Source organism: Sphaeramia orbicularis, chromosome 7 (assembly GCF_902148855.1).
Source record: "Sphaeramia orbicularis chromosome 7, fSphaOr1.1, whole genome shotgun sequence".
In the NCBI taxonomy this organism is placed as follows: Eukaryota; Metazoa; Chordata; class Actinopteri; order Kurtiformes; family Apogonidae; genus Sphaeramia; species Sphaeramia orbicularis.
This window is the reverse complement of record NC_043963.1, coordinates 33,183,279-33,205,540: the sequence shown is the minus strand read 5'-3', so window position 1 is coordinate 33,205,540 and position 22,262 is coordinate 33,183,279. Positions and strand designations below refer to the sequence as shown.

The 22,262-nt window shown below is 38.4% G+C and overlaps 2 protein-coding genes across 3 annotated transcripts in view; one reads left to right on the top strand and one right to left on the bottom strand.

Moving 5' to 3' along the window:
- The window catches only part of cacna2d3a (calcium channel, voltage-dependent, alpha 2/delta subunit 3a), a 149,889-nt gene that overhangs the window by 107,400 nt on the left and 20,227 nt on the right, over positions 1-22,262 (top strand). The window contains exons 16-25 of one of the 2 annotated variants that reach the window (XM_030138599.1): positions 637-720; positions 814-885; positions 1,538-1,599; positions 1,710-1,777; positions 5,822-5,867; positions 7,228-7,325; positions 7,419-7,512; positions 9,040-9,135; positions 9,251-9,372; positions 11,212-11,289. In XM_030138599.1, coding sequence (XP_029994459.1) covers positions 637-720; positions 814-885; positions 1,538-1,599; positions 1,710-1,777; positions 5,822-5,867; positions 7,228-7,325; positions 7,419-7,512; positions 9,040-9,135; positions 9,251-9,372; positions 11,212-11,289 — 820 coding nt within the window. Of the gene's footprint in view, positions 1-636; positions 721-813; positions 886-1,537; positions 1,600-1,709; positions 1,778-5,821; positions 5,868-7,227; positions 7,513-9,039; positions 9,136-9,250; positions 9,373-11,211; positions 11,290-22,262 lie in introns of both variants that reach the window. The other variant, XM_030138598.1, reaches the window with a different exon arrangement.
- lrtm1 (leucine rich repeat transmembrane protein 1) lies at positions 14,286-20,092 on the bottom strand. The gene is made up of 4 exons (XM_030138600.1): positions 19,806-20,092; positions 17,681-18,068; positions 17,385-17,590; positions 14,286-15,747 (listed from the first exon to the last, which is right to left on the bottom strand). The coding sequence occupies exons 1-4, from the start codon at positions 19,810-19,812 to the stop codon at positions 15,221-15,223; spliced, it is 1,128 nt and encodes a 375-aa protein (XP_029994460.1). The 5' UTR covers positions 19,813-20,092; the 3' UTR covers positions 14,286-15,220.

Genomic DNA, 22,262 nt, shown 5'->3' with positions numbered 1-22,262 from the left:
GGCTGTGTGGTGGTATGTAGATGAGGAGAGTGTGTTCCAGGACTCCACGGTGCTGTGAATAGACAGAGATACAGCCACTGAATGGCTGTGATTAACTCTATTGTACTCAGCCGGTCCTCTCACAAGAGGATGAGGAGGGAGATGGAGAGAGGGAGATTGAGGAGAGCAAGGAACCTGTTTAATAATATTAGAATAGGTGCAGGGTGACAAAGCAGGCTGCAACGGGGGATGAAAATGCAAAGACATAGAAGGATGAGATGAGGGCAGACAAGGCGAGGGGAAAAAAAACAGAAGATAGTGAGACACACAGACAGACAGACAGACAAACAGATGGTTTAATAGTGGGATAATTAAAGATGTTAATGAATAGTGTTTAGCAGCTAATGAGGGCTGGGAGGCTGTCCTGACTGACAGAAGAATGGAGGGGAGGACACACAGGTCCACACATAGTAGAAACACACAGACACATATAGTAGGCATAGTAGAAGAAAGGAAAGGAAAGGAAAGGAAAGGAAAGGAAAGGAAAGGAAAGGAAAGGAAAGGAAAGGAAAGGAAAGGAAAGGAAAGGAAAGGAAAGGAAAGGAAAGGAAAGGCTCTCATTATCTTCTGTGTTCATGTATGTATTTGGATGTCCAGTATGGTGACGGAAAGAAACGAAGGAAGCCAAACTACAGCAGCGTGGATCTCTCTGAAGTGGAATGGGAGGACAAGGATGATACGGTGAGACGCTCATGAAAACCCTAAACTGGTCATCCTCACAATTCTTCTTTTATATATTGGATGTATGAGGCTTGGTGTGCTTTGTATTGATAGCTGAGAAATGCCATGGTCAACAGGAAGACGGGGACCTTCTCCATGGAAGTGACGAAGAGTGTCGACAAAGGGGTGAGCGGTTACGCAGAAAACACACACGCACACACACACACACAAACAAGCACTTTTCTGATAGTCCCAAAGGGTGCGCCAGAGAAAATACTCAGCAGGGAGAATCCACTCTGCCAAGGGGTTGTAACACTTGGCACGGTGATGTATGGGATTGACTTGGGGATTTTGTTTCTGATTTGGTTTGCACTGCATGAATGGGTGTGTGTCTGTCTGTGTGTGTGAGCCCCTTATCTCCACTGAGCACATGTTGCTGAATATGAGACAGACAGCAGCCCAGTGATTCTCTTTTACTACTTGCCTGTCTGAGAGAGAGAGAGAGAGAGAGAGTGTCGTGTTCAGGTGTGTGTCTGTGTGTGCCTACTTTTGATATTCAAAGCTTAATAAGGAGCATCAGTCTGATTATTAAGCATCCAATATGTAAATGTATATCTGCACATGCATTCACACACAGGTATGCATATTCATAATCCCTACACGAACACTCGACCTGATAACACACAACACTTCAATCTGTGCAATAATCTGTGACACACTAGTGACACTGATGCCTCTTTTCACCACTAGATGGAGCCAGACTGCAGGACATCAGATCAGATAACTAGAATCCTACAACCCACTGTCCGCTGAAGTTTACTAATCTCTTCTGTTTCAGAAACGTGTTTTGGTGTTACATAATGATTACTACTACACAGACATCAAGGGGACTCCTTTCAGGTGAGAGGTATATTCAGCGAATAGGGAAGAGATGTCAGCAAGTAATACCAGCTTCCTTTGCACAACAACTGGTGATTTGTATGTTTTAATGTACAAATGTTTATTTTTAGTCTAGGGGTAGCTCTTTCCAGAGGCCACGGGAAGTTCTTCTTCAGAGGGAATGTCACAGTGGAAGAAGGTTAGAAACTCTCCCTTCTATTCTGCTGCACTGCATCCACCTATTATCCCCCTCTTCTCTCACCCTAATTATTTGTTTTGTCTAACATTCCTTTCTGAGCTGCAGAACCTCTCTGTGTTTTGGAAATACATGAAGTCATGAAGTCTTCATTTTGCTAATTTTTTTTTTTTTTTTTTTTTAACTTTATAGAACTTTTCAGTTAACAAATATAACATTTATAATTTCAAGTAATGTATTCATGATACAGAGGTTGACACCGGACATGATAAATAAACAGAACCCAAGGGGAAAAAAAATAATACAATACAAACAAGACACGCTTAAATAGACAGTGAAGACAGTGCATTCTGATGCTGTTAAAGAAAGAAAGTAAATAAATAAATTAAACAGGTCAATAACAATGTAAATTTTGCTAACTTTGAAATGCAGATCAGCAAAATTCTCATATTAAAATCTAGTATTAAAAATTACACTAAATAGCTTGGACCTTATGTTATTATTACTAATCTCTGAAGACTGAAGCTGAATTATAATGTTGAAACATGCCACAGTGAATCCAATTATATGCACTTTAAACACTAAAATATAATAATAGGAGGAAATAGGAGGAAATAGAGAGAGGGAATGGTTTGCAACAATGTTCACCAAAAACACAAACAGATGTCATTATATCAGTGTTTCTTCAACCTTGGGGTTGGGACCCTACGTGGGGTCACCTGAAATTTCTAGTAATTGATAAAAATAATTAAAAAAAACCCAACTTACTAATAAAAATTACTTGGTGAGTTGAGAGACACAATCCCAATACATAAAATACATGACAAACTGTGAAGCTGAAACTGAAGCACTGTGGTACTGTTTATCTTTCAAATGTTCATTGTGGTCAGTTTCAGATGCTGCAGCTCTTTCATAATTCATAGTTTGAGTTCTTGTTTGTTCAGTATTAATTGTCAGCCTTATAAATCCAAGATGGACTGACTGTACATATCCTGACCAAGGAAAATAAAATCCTCACTTTGTGCAGTAATCTACACCTGGCTTTTCTGCCTCCGTCCATAATAATATACATTATATAGACTAAATGTTGTCTAAGATTGTTTATTTTCAACATAGTATAGCAAACTATTACATGATCAAAAACAAATTAATTTTAGCAAAAAAAAAAATCTCCATTTTGAATGTCTGGGGTCACCAGAAATTTGTGATGTTAAAATGGGGTCACGAGCCAGAAAAGGTTGGAAACCACTGCATTATATTGTATCATATTTTCTACTCACTAATATCGTAAGGTTTCTGTTAAAAGTGTATCTAAAGGCACGTTCACTAGGGTGACTTAGACACAGAATCTATTTCCAAAGTGACCAAATAAATTAGCATTGTACACATTTAAAACAAACATGAAGGATGTTATTCACAGTAATAAGTGGTATTATTGTTGAAATGAAAGGGAGTAGAAGTAGGATGGTTGTAGAAGAGAGAAGAGAGTGAGTCGGCCACAACTGCCGATCCACCAGCTGGAGAGTGTCGTGGTTAGGAGTTGAAACAGTCAGTGAATGTTGGGAACCACCTGATAACATCTGTTCCTGTGTAAAGGTTATAGTTATTACATAGGATGACTACAAACCTGTACTGAAGTGTCTGCAACAAGTTCAGATTGTTGAACTTAAACACTGAAGCATTGGAACATTTTTAGTCTCAGTAATGACCTTTTAATATATTGTAAATCATTTGGGACTTTCTGCCCGGTTTGCTCAGTTCTTGTTCTAGTTATTGTTACCATTATAATTATCACCATGATTCTTATTGTTAGTATTGCTGATATTTACTTGACAGGGTCTTCGCCACCTTCTTTTTCCTTTTTCTCCCCCCTTCACTCTTTCCTTCTCTTCTCCCCCTTTCTTCTCCGTCCCCCTGTTCCTTTACGTCAGCTCCGGCATCGAAATGTGGTTCAACAAAACTGAAAATAAAGACAGTAGAATATCAAGGGGAGCCTCATATACTTTATGAAGTTTCCCTTGGCAACGCAAATTAGTTCAGCACCAAAAGGCAGCCAGACCTTTTTTTTTTACCATTCTGCTGTTATGATGCTGGACAAGACAAGTTTAAAAAAAAAAAAAAGAAAAAGTAAATCAACTGGGACTCCTGCATCAACTTTCTGTTTGTACCTCTTGTCTGGACTTTGGCCAATTGCAGGCATTTTCAGACAGGGGGGTGGGGGGTGTCAATACGTGACTGCCAGCTGTCATTTCCAATCGCTGATCAAATTGTGTTAGACATGGCCTGGATTTGATTCTGCTGATCTACTTTGCATCATAGAAGCTTGGGGAAAAATAGCTTCATTTCAGATAGCTCCATAATGGCATGAAATAACGTCAGGTCATCTATATTTACTATATTTAGTCTTTTTATTTGGACTCAGTTGAGAGAGCTTTTTCGGAAAGTTCTGCAAAACATTTGTTTAAGTGAGAAGAGGAAGTAAAAAAGTATGGAATAGTCTGATACCTCCTCCTGAAAATATTTACTTGTGGTGTCATTTACACAGTATTTTAAGTATGTATATGTTTTCAATGACACATCCATTATATTAACCCTTTCATGCATGAATTATGAGAACCTTCATCAAGATTTTTTTCCAGAGTGTTTTTATTCCTCTTTAGGCATGAAAAAACAAAACAATAAGATGGATTTTTTTATTAATCTGTTTAATCATGGAGTTTATGATTGATGACACTTAGCTGGACACCATGTGTTTAATTTTAGAAGCAAAGAAACATGTATTTACTGATATACTACATAACAACTATGAAATAAAAACATTTTAACCTCCTAAGACCCAGGAAATGTCAGCAACGTGCAAGCTTTTTTTTGTTTTTTATTAAATAAGTGCCTATATTGGAAACATCATAATGCAACAGTTTTGTCAGATGCAGTTTTGAACATTTTTATGGAATGTCCTTTGTGGTGGACAGTTTTCTTTTCTTTTTTTTTTAGTATAAAGTTGTGAAACTCTTGTCCACAAATGTGGACAGAAAACCCATAGCTGGGTCTGAGGAGGCTAATGGTGCTAATCTGATGTTTTCTCACATTTTAACATACCTGCATGGAGATAATGTGCAAAAAAACAAACAACTTTTTGTTTAGAAAAAAAAATACTGTTTGTTACAGTCTAGTAACAATTAGCTTTTTTTTTTTTACACTCAAACATGTTACTACAGATCAGGTTTATCTAGAACACCAAAGTTACAGTAATGGTATAAATTGCAGCATATGGGATGATGCACAAAACAACTAATCCATAAATACACAAGAAAACACCTTTGATCAGCTGTCCAGTGTTGTGACCACTATGCATGAAAGGGTTAACTTGCAATTTATCAAGCATACATTGCTTCAAAATGGGTGGTTTACCTACTCAACTTAAAGTAATAATGTAAGGTGATGTTGAAATGGCAGTAGAAACGGTCAGGAAAGTTAATTTATCGTCTCTTCTCATTCATTATTATTACAAGAAACACGATCAGTTAACTTTCGGTAATTTTTCGCCCACTTTATTCTTCTCGATTTCTCTCTATGGCTCTGGTATTAGTGGTATATACTGAACTTGAAAGCCACAATTAGACAGGAAGTTAAATATTTCTTTAGTGGCCCCTTAGGTGTGCTGTACTTTTCCGTGTCTTGACAGTGTGTGTAGTCTATATCTGCCCCTGCCTATGTATGCCTCCGTCTTTGTGTCTATTTTCATGTCCAGCCTCATGCATGTTAATATTCATGTGGTGGTGTATGTGTGTGCGTCTCTGTGTCTGTCTGTGTGTTTCTTTAAACATGTCCATCATGCAGAGCCCTCTGAGCATGACTTGGCTCTTCCTGATCTAATCAGACCTGTCACAACCATTCAAAAAACACATTTTTCACCACTGGTGTGTGTATGTGTGTGTTTAAGTGAATGTGCATTTGAAGTGTAGATGCTTAGCCCTATTATTATGAGTTCAGATTGAGCACTTCTGCTTATTTAGTTTGAGATATATAGTTCTTATTTTGTTACAGGACTTCATGACTTGGAGCATCCTGATGTAGCGCTGGCAGACGAATGGTGAGTGTTTCAACAGTGCTGTGTGTTCTTCTGATAATATCATGCTGGCCCTTCATTCATGTTCTATTGTGATTGGAATATAGTTATTATACTACCGAATTATAAAATCAAGTATTGTTTTGATTTCACTCTACTACAATAATTATACAACATTTTGTGGATCTGTCAAACTTTGACGTGATGGTTTGTGTCACTTGATGACTTGTGGTCACCAACATTGGGAAGCAACATCTAAACAAATTACAGTAAAAGCATTTCAATCTAATGCTTGTAAATGGAGAAACCGTCTTTGTTTTACTTCAGATCTGACTCATTGTTGACACATTGGAATACAAAAGCAACTGGGTTATGGGAGCAAGCTTTAGCTGTGATTGCAATAGTAAACACATAGTTATCCTCCATTCTTATTAACCCATAAAGATCCAAACATCTACCGGTGACTAAAATCAAACACTGATGTAAACTGTTTAATACCTGTTGATCTATTAATCTTATCAATACATGTAAATAATTGGTGTAAAATGCAGTTTGTCATCTTTTCATGGTCATCAGATATGACCCATTTGGATGTTCAGAGGCTCCGTAGTGAACGTGCAAAAACAGCGCCATCTTCTACAACACTGATGCATCAGTAAAACCCATGGAGTTTGATCAATGACAGTGGATGGAAACACTTGGTTTATGTTCAGTTAATGATAGATTTTACTAAAAAACTCACTTTTTCTTCAGTTTTGTCTGTTTGTGATAGAATAACCTTTGAATTTACTCTGAACTTTTATGAACATCTACATGATCAGTGAATTGAGTATAGGAACATACCCAAAGAGGATAATATTACAATAAATGGTGATAAATCACTTAAGAAAGGTTAAATATAGAGAAAAGATAATTTGGATACTGCTACAAAAGTACCACTGGGTCTTTATGGGTTATGGCAGATCTTTTATTGGTGCATATTACAGTCACAAAAAAAATTATTAGACCAATCAATTTCTTGTTCATTTTAATGCCTGGTACAACTAAAGGTAGATTTGTTTGGACAAATATAATGATAACAACAAAAATAGCTCATAAGAGTTTAATTTCAGAGCTAATATCTAACCATTTTCCATGGTTTTCTTGATAATAACCAAAATCACTTCAGTTCTTACATTAATATCTATGGCATTTTACTGACAAAAACAGTGCTTTTAGGCATTCCATGTTTTCTTTTCTGTCTGTTTTAGTCACATGCTACACACAGGAGTTAGTACTTGATTGCATAACCATTGTTTTTGATGACTTTTGATGGTCTAATAATTCATGTTTTGTGTGGTTTTGCATCCAGCGTCCTCATTGCCCGTTTTTTGTTACATAACAGGACTTACTGCAACACAGATGAGCACCCAGAGCACCGTTACCTGTCGCAAATAGAAGCCATCAAACTCTACCTCAGTGGACATGAACCACATCTACAATGTCAGCCATGTTTTCTCTCAGTTCATAAAATGGGCACATTTATAATACTCTTAATGAATAAATATAAATATGTAATTTACTTTGTTTTTTTAGGTGACAAGGAGCTGATTCAGGAGGTGCTCTTCGATGCAGTAGTGACCGCCCCCTTGGAGGCCTATTGGACCAGCTTGGTGCTTAATAAGTCTGAGTATGTCACTGAGTCCATCTGCTATTTTTAATATGCACGCCTACACCATCATACTTTAATTAAAATATTTTCCTTCTGTTCTATTTGACCCATGTCTATGTCATGGTCAGCAGGGATTTTCTAAAATATGTATGTCACTTGAGGTTAATCATGCTAATGTCTAGAAATGAGTTTAGACAACATTTATTTGCATTACACTGGAGAACTTTTTTTTTTTTTTTTTTTTTTTTAAGAAATGATCTTAACATTATCTTGCATACTTTGATGTGATGAACTGAAAGTGCCAGTTGGCTGATGTTTTCACAATATATGATGAAGTGTTATTATATTTATGCATACATTTATACAGGGTGGGGAAGCAAAATTTACAATATTTTGAGGCATGGATTGAAAGACAGTGTATGACCAATTAGTTTATTGAAAGTCATGAGAATTTATTTGCCACAAGAAAATGTACATAATAGAAAATGTTTTTATTCTATGTGTCCTCCTTCTTTCTCAATAACTGCCTTCACACACTTCCTGAAACTTGCGCAAGTGTTCCTCAAATATGTGGGTGACAACTTCTCCCATTCTTCTTTAATAGTATCTTTAAGAAAGTCGACATTGCTGTGTGATGTTCTATTGGTAGCATGTTCTAAAATGCCCCAAATAGCATAATCCAGAGGGTTTAGATCTGGGCTAGAAGGCGGCCATAAACATGATTCCCAAAAATTGCTAAAGTTGGATTTGTTGCTGTTGTCAACAAGTGTTTTGGTGTTCTTGTGTAAGATTTTAACTTCAAATCATATTTTACTGCATTTCTAACGATCTTGTTGTCTACCTCAAGTTCAATTGCCATTTTTCTCATGGATTTGGTTGGATCCTTTAGGATTTTGGATTTGAGAGCTTTAATAAAAGCTTTGGTACTTTTTTTGTTGCTTCCTCCACTTCCAGACTTTCTCGTAATAGTTTTGCTCATAGTCATTCTCTTCTTTACATTATAAACAGTCTTTATGGACACTCCAACTATTTTTGAAATCTCCTTTGGTGTGACTGAGTGCATTCAGCGAATCACACACTCTTTGACGTTTGCTTTCCTGATTACTCATATGGGCAAAAGTTTCTGAAAAGGTATGGATAATAGTGTTAGGTATGATTATGACATCAATATATGTTTGGTTTCAAAACAATTGACGTAGTGCCTGCTGAGAAAAAACAACTAAATGTTCATTGTAAATTTTGCTTCCCCACCCTGTATATATATTATAAGAAAGATGGAAGGAATCGGAAAAATGAATGTATTCTAGTATTGTACTAATATTGTATAGTATGCATTTCTAGCTCTGAAGCATTCTTTTGATCAATACCCATTCTCTCATTAGTTCATTTTTTGCTGTATCTTAAAGCACCAACTCACATTTTAATAATTTTCTCTATTAGTGACTCAAATGTTGAATAAAGTACCAGTAAAGTTAGTGAAAAGTAGTGATAATAAACAGAAATTGCAGCATAAAAATCCTGTTATACATTTGTAAAACTGTGCAGGAACTCTGACAAAGGGGTGGAGATCGCCTATCTGGGTACAAGGACAGGCCTCTCTAGAATCAACCTCTTTGTGGTGCCCGACGAGCTCACGAACCAGTAAGTACGAGTAAGAGTGGTTAGTGCCTCCGCTGTTGTGTGTGTAGTTCATGAATTATTGTGTTCTGTGTGCTCATCATCTGTATCATCACCTCTGTTTCCTGTCTGCTTCAAGAGACTTCCTGACAGCTGAAGACAAAGAGGGGGTGTTTAACGCTGATCACTTTCCCCTCTGGTACAAGAGAGCAGCAGAACAAGTTCCTGGTACCTTTGTCTACTCCCTGCCTTTTAATATAGGTTAGTGGTTCAGTTTTGGAAAAGATAATAAACTAAACTTCCCCTCAGATTCACAGAAAAATTCAGTTATTTTAGAGCAAGGGTGTCAAACTCATTTTCTTTTAAGGACCACATACAACCCAATTTGATTTGAGTGGGCCAGACTAGTAAAATAATAACATAATAGCCTATAAATAATGACAAGTCCAAATTTTTCTCTTTGGTTTAGTGCACAAAAATAACATTAAATTATGATGATTTACAAGCTGTCAAAACAAAAAAGTTTGGATAAGAATAACTTGAAAAAACTGAAATTTCTTAGGAAAAGTAAGTGTAATTTTCACAATATTATGCCTCAACTTGTCATTTATACATATACAAGGACACAAAACATTTAGTAACAGGCAGAATATTGTTAAAACTGCACTTCATTTTCTTTACACATTTCTGGTTGTTCATATTTATTCAGATTATTCACATTTAATTGTTAAAAGATAGTTTGTCAATGTGTATATTTTCATAATTTAATATTATTGTTATATTTGCACTTAAACAAAGAGAAAAATTTGAGTCATTATTATTTATTGATTATTATGTTCACTGGAAAAAAATCTAAATCTTACCAATAGTATTTTTCTCATTTCTAGTAAAACTATCTCATCACACTTAAAATAAGACATAGTCACCTAAAGAGTAACTTTTTAGTGAGATGTAGAGATGTAATATTTTTAAACAATAGATCTTGAAAATCTTATTTCAAGAAATCTTACCAAGATAATTTTCACGTATTCCACTGGCATATTTTTTTTTGCTTGAATTAATCAAAAAAATAAGTTTTTATATCTCACTGAAAAGTTACTCTTTAGGTGATTATGTCTTATTTTTAGTGTGATGAGATATTTTGTTTAGAAATTAGAAAAATACACTTGTTCAGATTTAGATTTTTGCAGTGTTATTATTTTTGCTTGAATTCATATTGGTCTATAGGTGGAACCCAAACTAAAATGAGTTTGGCATCCTTTACTATTAATATCTTCAGTGTAATTTTTACAAATTCATCCTATGGGTCGGATTGGATCTTGTGGCAGGCCAGTTTTGGTCCGTGGGCCACATGTTTGACACCCCTGTTTTAAAGCCTTTATAGCGTCCAATAAGACACATGTCATGTCATAAATCTGATGCTTTGTTCACTGAAAATGAACCCATCAAACATTTTCACACACAATAAAACGATGCAAACAAATACACGGATAGAACTTTAACTTGTATTTGTGAATTTTCACCATCCCTCCTTTTCCTCTTTTCCCCGTATTTGGTCGTTTTCTTGCACCATGTGTCTCTACCACCCCTTCCTCTCTTATTAATTCTGGGCTGTGTTCTTGTGGACAGGACTGATTGCTGTGGGTTGAAATAAGATACGTTAGGAGGAGGTTCAGCCCTTTCCATAGTGACTTGGCCAGAACAAACACATAGACACACACAAACACACAATTCACAAAAAAAGACACACATATACTTATACAAGCACCTCACGCATATTCAGTTTAACTACGTCTCTAAGAAATGGTTTTTCCTCCAAAGGGAGAGTGTGTTCTCATCTGTCCTCAGCCTCAGGCTTTCCATTAGAGCCAGCTAATACAAGTGATCTGAAAGCCTCTTATTTACTTGCCGGACTTGCCTTGGATGCACTCTTCCTCTCAGGACTGTGGCAGTTTGCTGTAGCCATGAAATAGTAGTCTGCGGTATTTATGTTCAGTGTTTCTTTTCCAGTCACCTGTGGTCAGTTCAGAACTAACACAATAAATTATGATTCGACTGTGATGTGAACTTTTTGTGTTTGCTTATGTGTGTGTGCCTTAGGATCAGAAAACAAGAGTGTTGTACTGGCGAGCACAGCCATTCAACTTCTGGATGAGAGGAAATCACCCATAGCTGCGGGTAAGTGAGGACTCAAGAGGCCCTTTCGTTCTCACACACACACTTCTACAATTACACAACTCATAATATGCTCTTCTTTTACACTTTTATGCAGGCTTTTCTGGTCTTGAGTTGTCTTTGTGTCCTTCTTTTCCTCTTTCTGAGCTGAAACACTCACTGCCCACATGCAGTATACTGATAGCGCAGACATTTGCATCCAAGAGTATTTATGCATGCCTACATATATTAATAGAATCCTGTTTCATAAACGCCTCTCTCGCGTTTGTGTTTTTGCCACTGTGCTTATTTAAGGAATATTGCGGCCTAGAGGATTTCATTGTGGCCTGCCTCATCTCACGTCCTGGTGACTCAGAAGCCCCAGAATGTTACGCCCATATAATGCAACTCAGTGCAATCAGCAAGTTGATGGTTTGAAGTGTGGCCCTTGTTCTGTTAGCCATCAAGTTACGTATAGAAGGCAGGGAAAGCAAATTGAAGGGAATAAAAGGGAAAAAGGGAAGGGGCAGAGGAATATATGCATGATTTCACAGTAGTTATGGTTCTATTTTTTGGAAAGTTGTGATGTGACATCATCTATTACCCACTTCTCCCTATGGTACATGATGACGCTTAGCCACTCTTACTGTAGTGTGTAACAGCAACAGAAATAGACAGATTGGGATGGATGTATTTTTTTATGAGAGCAGTAGAAATTGACGTAAACTTTGCTTATGAAATGTAATGCAATCGTCTTGTGATGTGGACAAATTAGTTAAACAGACATATCAAGCAGATTGTAATGGACAGTCCACAGGAAATAATTTGCAGCTATTTATTTGAGGTTTGTCCCAGTTGTTAAATTATGAGAATACGCCAAATAATCCGTTCCTCGTGTTCCAAGTGCCTCTAAGTCATTTTTATCTTTTACATCTCTTACATGGTTTCGTCTTGCTTCATCTTTTACATTGTCTTTTCTTTTAAGTTTTTTTTTTTGTTGTTGTTGCATCTTTATCTCTTTGTTATTCACATGGCTTTGGGCCTTATTCATAACCTTCAATGCCCCAATATAAACAGCTCCGTGACCCATTTCAGATTCCTACTCTTAAGTTTGGGAGAAGCAGGGATTCAGTATTCATGAACCCACTACCTTTCGGGCATTCAAGTATTCAACCAAAACAAGAACAATAATAGTGGTATAATAGTAGCATGCTTGTTTTAGTCTAAGTCTTTACAATTCAGACATTTCATTGACAAAATCACAACTGATAGTTAAAAAGTAATCATTATTGCAGCCCTACTTACTGCATTCATCTGCTGCGCATTTATAGGAACAATTCGCTTTCCACTGCCATATGCACAGAGGACCAATGTGAAGCACAGTTTCCCTTCCATTGCAAACCTCTTGAGATGATCATTTATGTAACCTCTCCTGTCAACGATTGAGGGCTAGCAATGCCAGCAGAGAAATCACAGAGAAAGATCTGGACAGAGGAGAGAAAAACTGAAGACAGGAGAAAGAGGAAAATCTTTTTTGGAAATGCAGCGATAAAATAAGAGAGGAAATAAAAGGGCAGAGGAAGAGAAAATTATTTCATGGTGCCTGAATGCGTTGACATGAAAGCAGTGCATTGTGGGTACCCTTGGCCTGGGGGAAACCACTGGAGCAGAAGGACAGTGATGGGAGAGTCTGTGCAGTGCCACAGCATGCACACACAAACACACACATACACACACACATGCACAGAACACTCATGATATTTCTAGTAGAGCGGTACATAATCAACCCACAGTTTACACCAGCCCACAACCGCTGTGGGATCCCATCAGCCTGATCACTTATGAGATCCCTTCCTTAAAATCATATATAGTATCTATACATATAACTAATCAGTCAGACGGTTTCAGTGGCTGTACAGTACAGTAATAGTGATCGTGCTCGACAGATCGGGGGATGTCTGTTCGGACGATTTTATATAAGACTCAGATGGGAGGAGAGATGTAGGCTAGAATGCAAATTTAGCGTGGGCCGGTTAGGGCCAGTTTTCACTGCCCTGCGCTCCACTGAGCTGTAGACTTGTGAATACGCTAATACACTAACTTAACAGGACAGGCTGATGACATCACACACCACGGGCCCTGCAGACATCGCTTGAGTCACACTGTAACCGTGTGCGCACATCCATGAATGTGTGTGTCTGTGTGTTTGTCTGTAGTCACATCCTCATCCACGTGCAGTGAGTGTGCTGCTGTAACACACACAGAGCTGCAAAAGACAGCTCAGGCATTAACACCAACACATATGTGCACGTTTATGTGCTTTCACACAATGCTTCAACACTTAACTATATCATATGTAATGGCTTATGATCATATATGATAAATCTGCGATAAAATAATCTAAATAATAATGTAAGTGCTTACCATGACTGCATTAAATTGAAATCTAAAAACACAGGCTTACATGTGAACATTTTAATATATAAAAATAATTTAGAGACAGAAATGAAGAGGATCAATCATCTAATGTTACAGAAATATGATGTCATAAATACCATACTTTGAATATTATTTTATGTATAATCAAATAATTAAATTTTATATATAGTATATTCCACAATGTTTTCATAGAAATAGGTGCCTGTTTCAGCATTTGTCTTGTCAAGTTATTTCACACAAATACAATTGTACAGAAATGTAATCAGCCAAAAAAAAATAATATTATAATAATAAAATAAAAAAACAAAGATGTCACAGTTCCAGCCACACAGTTAATTTTTCATAAAATCTTATTGAAAGTGTCAAAATATAACCATGAGTACCTCAAATCTCCATGTGATTACGATCTCTAGATTATCTCTAAAACACTGTAAATTAAGGGCATTTTCGGGGTTTTACCTTAAAGTTTCAGATCTTTAACACGGTTTTGCAGATGTAGCAGATCAAGTAGGTTGCAGATATGGCAAAGGTTAAAAAAAAAACATAAAAAACCCAGAAATTCTTCCAAAATCCTTGCAAAATATTACACGTGCTTCAAATATTTCTGTTTAATTTAGCGCAGTGATCAGGTAGCATGTTTCTATTTACTCTTCGTATAATACAGGTGAAAGACATGACTACCATTATATAATCACTGTCTCCCAAACATGACTTTGCTTTAAAAAATGTTTGTGCAACAGCTTATGTGTGACTGTGTATCAGAATAATAAGTTAGACTCTTTATATTCATACAAAAACAAGAAGCCCACAATTACTTCTCGTTTCATTTTAGTTTGTTTCATTATTGCTTCAGCGAAATTCTCCCCTTCGCTCCAGTCATCAGAAAAATACGCTTTAAGAAAAAATCATTTTCCCTTCTAAACTATGTAAATAATTAGGCACAGTCTCTTAAAATCTCTTTAAATATGTGCATACTAACACGCAAGCACAAATAATGTACAGACACAAAAACTCACATTCTTCATACACTCCCAATCATTATAGAACAACGTAGGACAGAATTCACCGACAGCTGCCTACTATGAGTTTCCCAAATGAACTCAAAATCAGAACTATGAACTACAATTAAAAGACAAAAAAAATTTCAAATCCACTTCTTTAAAATACCAGAACTTTACTAATATACCTACAAATACACCTTTATAAATATAGAACAGTTTGCCTTTATCTTTGATATGCTTCTTTTTTTTTTTTTTCAGATAAAATGGAAATGACACGTCTTTGGCCTGCCCCTTTAAACCCGCATACAGTAGAAGTATCAGTTCTCTTCAGTGCATAGTCAGATACATGTGGAATTTAGCTACCCAAGTCTCAGATGATATGACACACGTATTCACACACATTAATGTTTCATTCACTCTGTTGTTTTTCCTCTCACACACACATGGCATCCATGGAACTTTAGGTTAAAGGGTTGAGACCCAGCTTTTAAGTTCAGGGATTGTTTTATTATCTTTTAGGCGATAGCGTTCTCCAGTGGTTCCTTTTCATCTGCTGTTGCGTGATCTGCCCCCTGCGCTGCTGCCAACTCCTCGTTCTTCTTAAGCTCTCGCTGATATTTGGCCATGATCGCAGCGTAGGCACAGCCGTACACTGCTGCAGCCAGCATCATCAGACACACGATCCCACACACTACGCCGGTGATGATCACCGTGGCAATGGCGTGGCGCAAGTTGACAGGCCTCTGCTTCTGCTTTGGTTCACACTCTGGCATACTCCCCCCACCCCCTCCTCCTCCTACCCCACCACCAAAGCCCTCCCCGATTGCCATGGGGACGTGGAGGGTGTGGCTTGAAGGATGAACATGGTTGCCGTGGGTGTGGCCTCGCAGTAGCCTCTCAGACTCCAGGTGATGTATGTTGGCGAACAGGTAGTGGTAACTTGTGGTCATGCAGGCGTGGAAAAGTTGGTACGGGATTTTCTGCAGGTCTCTGTCCCTCATTTCCGCCGGCTGGGAACAAAGCACCTCATCCACCACTCCACCTTATGATCAGAGATAAACTTAGATCAAACTGGTGTAGGAGAAAACAGACAGAAAGGAAGCACCATGCATCACTCAGAGGATCTGTTTTAGAGCCACATTACCTCCAGCTAATTGCCCATTGCCTTTTGGAAGAGGCCACATTCATAAACTCAAACTAACTCAATCCATGACTTATGATATGTTTTAATCTGTGATGTAATGGCTTACTCTAATGGGGTGTATTAGCATGTGTGATATGATTAACAGCTCAAGTGGAGTCTCTGTTGAATCGCTGCAGCTGAATGATTTGAGGCTTCTGAATGAAGTGCTGAGTGACGACTTCATCAGTTGGCCTCTGTGTCCCATAAATCTCTTTATTATTATTTCTCCCTCAGTATTCATGTAGAGCATACCCTGTCACACGCGTTCTCCCTGCCTCCCTGATTAACTAGTAGCTTTCTATTAGCAGCACATCATCGTATCAGGCACCATTGTTCTGTTTTGCAGTAATTAGAATTTTCAGCCTGTAAAACGAAAGCTGTGTCAGGGTAACACAGGCATGTGGGAGGGCAAAGCAACCACAAGCTTTTCACAAGATTTCACTGTACAGTGGTTATTTTGTTATCTAATGCATGCTGGGGTTGTTCTAGCATGGAAACTAATGAGGGTGGCTATTTAACTCTTAATCCTCTTCACACTCTCTGTATATCTGTTTGAAGAGATCTCCAGAACACCAGCATGAGCTTCAACATACGGAAAATCCTTAAGGCTTTATCAGAGCTTTTGATGGGTTTCATATGTAGACTGTGCTGTAAAATGCAGATCTGTTAATCACTATATTATCATCTGAAATGCATGTGGAGTCCTTCCCAAATTTAGTGGGTACTCATCAAATATTAATGATAGTATAGGATCTAAAATGGCCTAGTTCACAAGAACAGACACAGTTATTCTACCATGTTACATAATGTAGAGGATTTAGCCATGTGTTATTTCCACTGTATCTATATTGCTAAAGAATTAAAGCAGAGTTTTTCAACCTTGGGGTCAGGACCCTACGTGGGGTCGCCTGGAATTCAAATGGGGTCGCCTGAAATTTCTAGTAATTGATTTAAAAAAAAAAAAAAGAAAAAAAATTACTTATAAAAAATATGTTTGAATAATTCAATATATGTCATTATAATTAAAACACCACACACTTTTCCTAATAAAAATGTAAAACGCTGCATTATATACATTATATAGCTTAAATGTCATGTAAAATTTATGTTTATTTGCAACATAGTATAACAAACTATTACACGATCAAAAACTAATTTTAGCACAAAAAAAAAGTCCGTTTTGAATGTCTGGGGTCGCCACAAATGTGTGATGTTAAAATGGGGTCACAAGCCAAAAAAGGTTGGGAACCACTGAATTAAAGGGTACCCATTTTATGGAGCTGAACTGAATGGTTTTTTAATCCATTAAAAGGCCTCCTTTCTCACAATCCAACTTCATTTTAAGAGTGCAACCATTTTAGCTAAACTAGTTGAGGAATACTTGCTTACAGTAAAGGTCAGTATTACCATTTCCATATTTTATATTAACATAATCTCAAACGATATACTCCATCGAATTGAAAATAGTAACCGCCTAGAGCTACTAGTGGACTAACCTTTAAAGAGGTAGGTCTCCAGCCAGAGTTTTAGGCCTATGAGCTGGCAGTCACACCTCCAGGGGTTGCCTCGCAGTGTGAGGCTGTCTAGGTGGCCCAGGTTCTCCAACAAAGACCGGTCCAGTCTTGTTAACCTGTTGTGAGCCAGGCCTAGATGGCTTAGATTTCTTAGACTCTCTCCCATGGCTCCATGCAAACCCCACAAGCTGGTTGGAAGGAAACAAAACAGGAATGAGTTCATGTGCCTTCATGTTCTAGTTTAAAGTGTGGTAACAGTTATAGTGTTGTTTCTTCACCTGTTGTGTGAGAGATCAAGGTGCGAAAGCGAGCGGATAGGTCCGAGCAACCGCTTGTCGAGCTCTCTGAGGCTGTTGTGGGCCAGGCTGAGGCGCTGCAAAGTTCTGAGACCCAGCAGAGCCGTTGGTGATATAGATGTTATAGAGTTATTAGATAGATCAAGAATGCGAACAAGGGGAATATCCCGGAAGGCCATGGATCCCAACCCTCGGATACGGTTATCCTGGAGGTACAGCTCTTGAGTGTCTGGATGCAGTCGTCGGGGGATGTCATAGAGGCCTCGACCCCGACAGTCCACCACTTTGGTGTTGCTGTTGCAGGTACACTCCTTTGGACAGGCATGTGACAAAGTGAGGAGGAGGGGGAGGAGGGCACACACTGGTACCACTGCAGGAGAAAGGAGAAGTTCAGTCTCAGCTTTTCCCACAACTGACATCAAATGACTTAAGTAAACATAATATCAGTTTTAGATCTTAAATAAATAAACACCAGCCAAAACATTTGCGGAAGGCCTCCAGCTAGGAAGCTTAACTGCATGTCATTCAGCATCTCCTTCTCCCCTCATTTTCAGTCATTTATTTACTGTTGCTATCTCATGACGGAGTTACCATTATGCTAACTCCTACCTCCCACTCCCCTCAAACAGTGGCCTGTGATGACCCTACCAAAGCTTCATAACCCCTCACCCACACTCTACCCACACACAAATCCATACACAGCAGATATTGGGTGTCTGATTCCCTTTGAGATGACTTCACATGTCCATTCCTTCTGGAACATTGCAGCAGTATTTATAGCACTGGCTGGACTAGCTCGAGGCTCAATGAAATGAAGCTCAGACCTAAGCCTGGGAATGTAGCATGCTCACAACTTACACTCACAGATCCGGAATAGATAGAAGTCGCTCAGCATGTTTACATCCACGAGAAAAGCAGCTTAAATTGTTATCAAAGCAATTTTCCTATTTGTTATCTCAAATGGATATTATCCACCATCTCAGGCAGCATCTCCTGTTATAATATTAGCTCAGATGAATTCCTATTCAAGTCTTATATCTTACTTGTTTTTTAGAATCATAGTCAGATACACTTCCAGGGTTATAATGACAGTGATAACTGACCAACCACTGAGGATGTGAAGTTAAATTAGACAGAACATCATCATAATTACATTTCTGTGTCATACCACTGTCATTTCTAACTAGTATTTAGCATCACTGGAGAAAAATAGCTAAACTTTTATCTCTCTGAAGCCCTATCTGTTAAAGAGAAACATTATAGGCTTTTAGTATTTGACCATAAAACAGTGATACTCAACAGGAGCACAGACTTGAAACATTATACTAACAAAACATACTAATGAGAGCATTTTTCATTCCAAATCATGCTACGCTCATTTGTCTGAATGGTGTACTTTGTGCTCTGAAGTGTGATTTAATGAACTGTACTTCCAGGTCTAACCTTAGGTGTTAGTTTGGTACACTGATTTTGGCACTGTTGCTGTTACGATATTATGTTGCTCGCTTCAACCAAAAATATGAGATCATGGCTGGGTGGACATTTAGTGTAGTGTAGTGCAAAGCTCTGTGATAATCACATCCTTGTTAGTGAAATGAGCATGCATGCAGTCAGATGTGCTTACACATATGTGCATTAAGCCATAAACAAACTTGATCATACAATGTGTACCTACACACACATAAACAGAGCATCAGCCCAGTGGAGCGTTGGAACAGCAGCTTCAGAATGAGGTCAGAACAAGGCAATGGCTCTTTGCTCTGATGTGTCCTTTCACCACCAAGTACACACAGAGGAGCTTGTAATGACATGAATACACAACCTAATCATGTAAATCAGCTAGGTTTGTAATTGGAAGCATACTAATGTAAAGGTATAAAGAAAAACTGAGAATGTAATTCTGACAAGCAAAGTGTGATGACGCTTCCAACATTTTACAATCCAGGAAGTTGAAATCAAGGTGCACAGTGAGAAATTTGGTATCACTTCATTATACAACAGATCATACAGCACATTCAACCACATACAACAGCCCACCTAATCACAATCATACACACATAAACCCATATGCACTTATAATGACACTGATAACTGATCAATGTCTTACCTCTCATAACTGCCAGTCGTCCTTTGAGCTTTGTAGTCTGGTGTTTTCTTAGCTCCCTTTTTGGATTCTAGTGATGGTTGTTGGTTGATGATCCATCAGCCAGTCTGTGAGGTTGAGATGAGATGTTCTGATTCTTACCTGTGTAGGCTGAGATCTGCATTAGAACCCTGTGATGCCCTTAGGATCCCCAACCCTGCCTACACGGGCATGAAACCCCATCAGAGCGGCCAGATCAGAGCACAGAGCTTGCTGTCAGCCAGCCAGGCAGTCTGGGAATCACTGGAGTTAGGGAGCTCTGCCTCTCTCTCTCTTTCTCTCTCTCTCTCTCTCTCTCTCTCTCTCTCTCTCTCTCTCTCTCTCTGTCTTTCTTTCTATCTCCCTCGCTCTTTCTCCCTCTTTCTCTCTTTTGTTGCGCTCTACCATCTCCCAACCTCTCTCTGTTGTGTTTTTCTTCATGCTGATTTTGTGCCTTGTCTCTCTTTTCACTTGACTTCTTTTGATATTATTTCACTCACATTCTTAGATACAAATCAACACTTTGTCTACTCTGCTCTACCCCTCCCTCTCTCTATTTTTTCTGCCTCTGTACCCAGTTATGCATGTATTGGTGAGTGTGACTGTGTGTCATCTCCCAGCTGTGCCTCTTAAATCACAGTGCATGCACACATACAACCTGGCATTCACTTTACCTCCTATTGCTTTGGCAGGGTTAGACAAGACAAAATTAGATCTGGTTTTTCAGTGCGTCTATACAAATACTTGAATACTTCAGCACACAGGGAGTGCAGTCAGAGGATGCCCATTGCTGTGGCATGCTCTGCTGATATTATGCATGAGCCGTGGGCAGAAGGGTTGGCAGAACACGCCCCCAGCACAGCAACACAGAACGCACGAATGCACAAATACGCATGCACACACGCACACAGCAGGATACTAAGCTGTTGCAACAAATGTACATTGGACATTGCTTGTAAAGGGATTGACACTTAAGCTTATATGAGCTCATGGGTCACTTGAAGGAGATGCAAAAGTGGACAGTTAGACAGGAAGAGATTAATGATTGAATTATTTTCAAAGATGAATATGATTAAGCCTATACTCTGACCTTGACTTGTACCTTCTCTGGTATTTGCCCTCCTGTCACTTCATATTTATATCTTTAATCCAGCTGAAGGGCTCTATTATTTTGATTCTGTCATGTAAAAAATATATGCCACTTATATCACCAGCTTATATTAAGCTGATTTTTGTGGTAGAGGTGTGAAGTTAGTAGCCCTGAGCAATTAATGCATACATGCATTACATAAATGCATGTGCAAGCATCTGTGCACATACACACTTGAGTAGAAGTGTACACCTACACACACACACACACACACACACACACACGCACGCACGCATCTGGAAATGTGTAGTGAGACCTTTGTGTTTACTAAAACCCATATGATTTATGTGTCCTGGCACAATGCTGTACTTGTGCTACAACATCAAAAAATTTTAGGCATCAAAAAAAAGATACATAAATAAATAAATAAATAATATGAGTAAGTCCACCCCACTCTTCATCCTCTGACCTGTTTCCCATTATTATTATCACCATCTGACTCATGGGCAAACCACAAAGAGGATTTATACACTTTTATCAATAGAGATACATTTTAAAAATTGCTTTCATATTTAGAAAATTTATAGTCCTGTCTTTTTTTCTGGTTTAAATCAAAAAGCAGTCATGTCTAAATCTATACAAAGACACACACACGATGAAAGGTCAGTGGAGCCCAAGCATTGACGACTGCTGTGTTCAACAACAGCCTCCTTTTCTGCTCATCCTCTGAATGTTACTCAGCATCTTGACATGATCCACCCCTGCACTGTACAGCTGCCACGGAGCTACGCTGCCGAACACATCTACCACCAAATTTGCAAATCACATCTCAGAGAGGTCTGTGTGTTTATGACACGTGTATGTGTGTGTATGCTTCTCTGAGAGGTGTTTCTGCCATCACAGGGATGTGAACGGATGTATCCTCACACTCAGATAAAGAGACAGACACGCACATGCTATATAATCATCACTTAAGCTTGACCTTGCTGCATATAACAGCACATACACACACACCTGGATTTAGCTTTTAGCTGATGGACGTATATGTTTATACAATCCTCATTAGAATCCAAAATATCTGTAGGCTTTAAACCAGTTGTCATCTCCCGCTGCCTGGGATTGCACTGATAGGAGATTGGTGATGTGCTGGATTTGGAGTGGATTTGCCTCTTCATCTTTGGATTCATAAACCCAGCTCAGGGCATAAATACCCCCAAGTTCTTAAATCATACCTAGGGAAATTAAATGTTCCCCCATAGTACAGAAAATTCCTGAGCATTAGCGAGACTGATTTGGGCTTTAGCCTTTTTGTTCTCAGCTGACTTCCAGGAGAAGCCAACGTCAGAGCACTT

Coding starts and splice junctions, on each gene's coding strand:
- lrtm1 (XM_030138600.1), bottom strand. Junction 17,591..17,680: donor CTTGATCTCTCACACAACAG/GTGAAGAAACAA, acceptor CCTTCCAACCAG/CTTGTGGGGTTTGCATGGAG. Junction 15,748..17,384: donor GGAGACCTACCTCTTTAAAG/GTTAGTCCACTA, acceptor TCTGATCATAAG/GTGGAGTGGTGGATGAGGTG.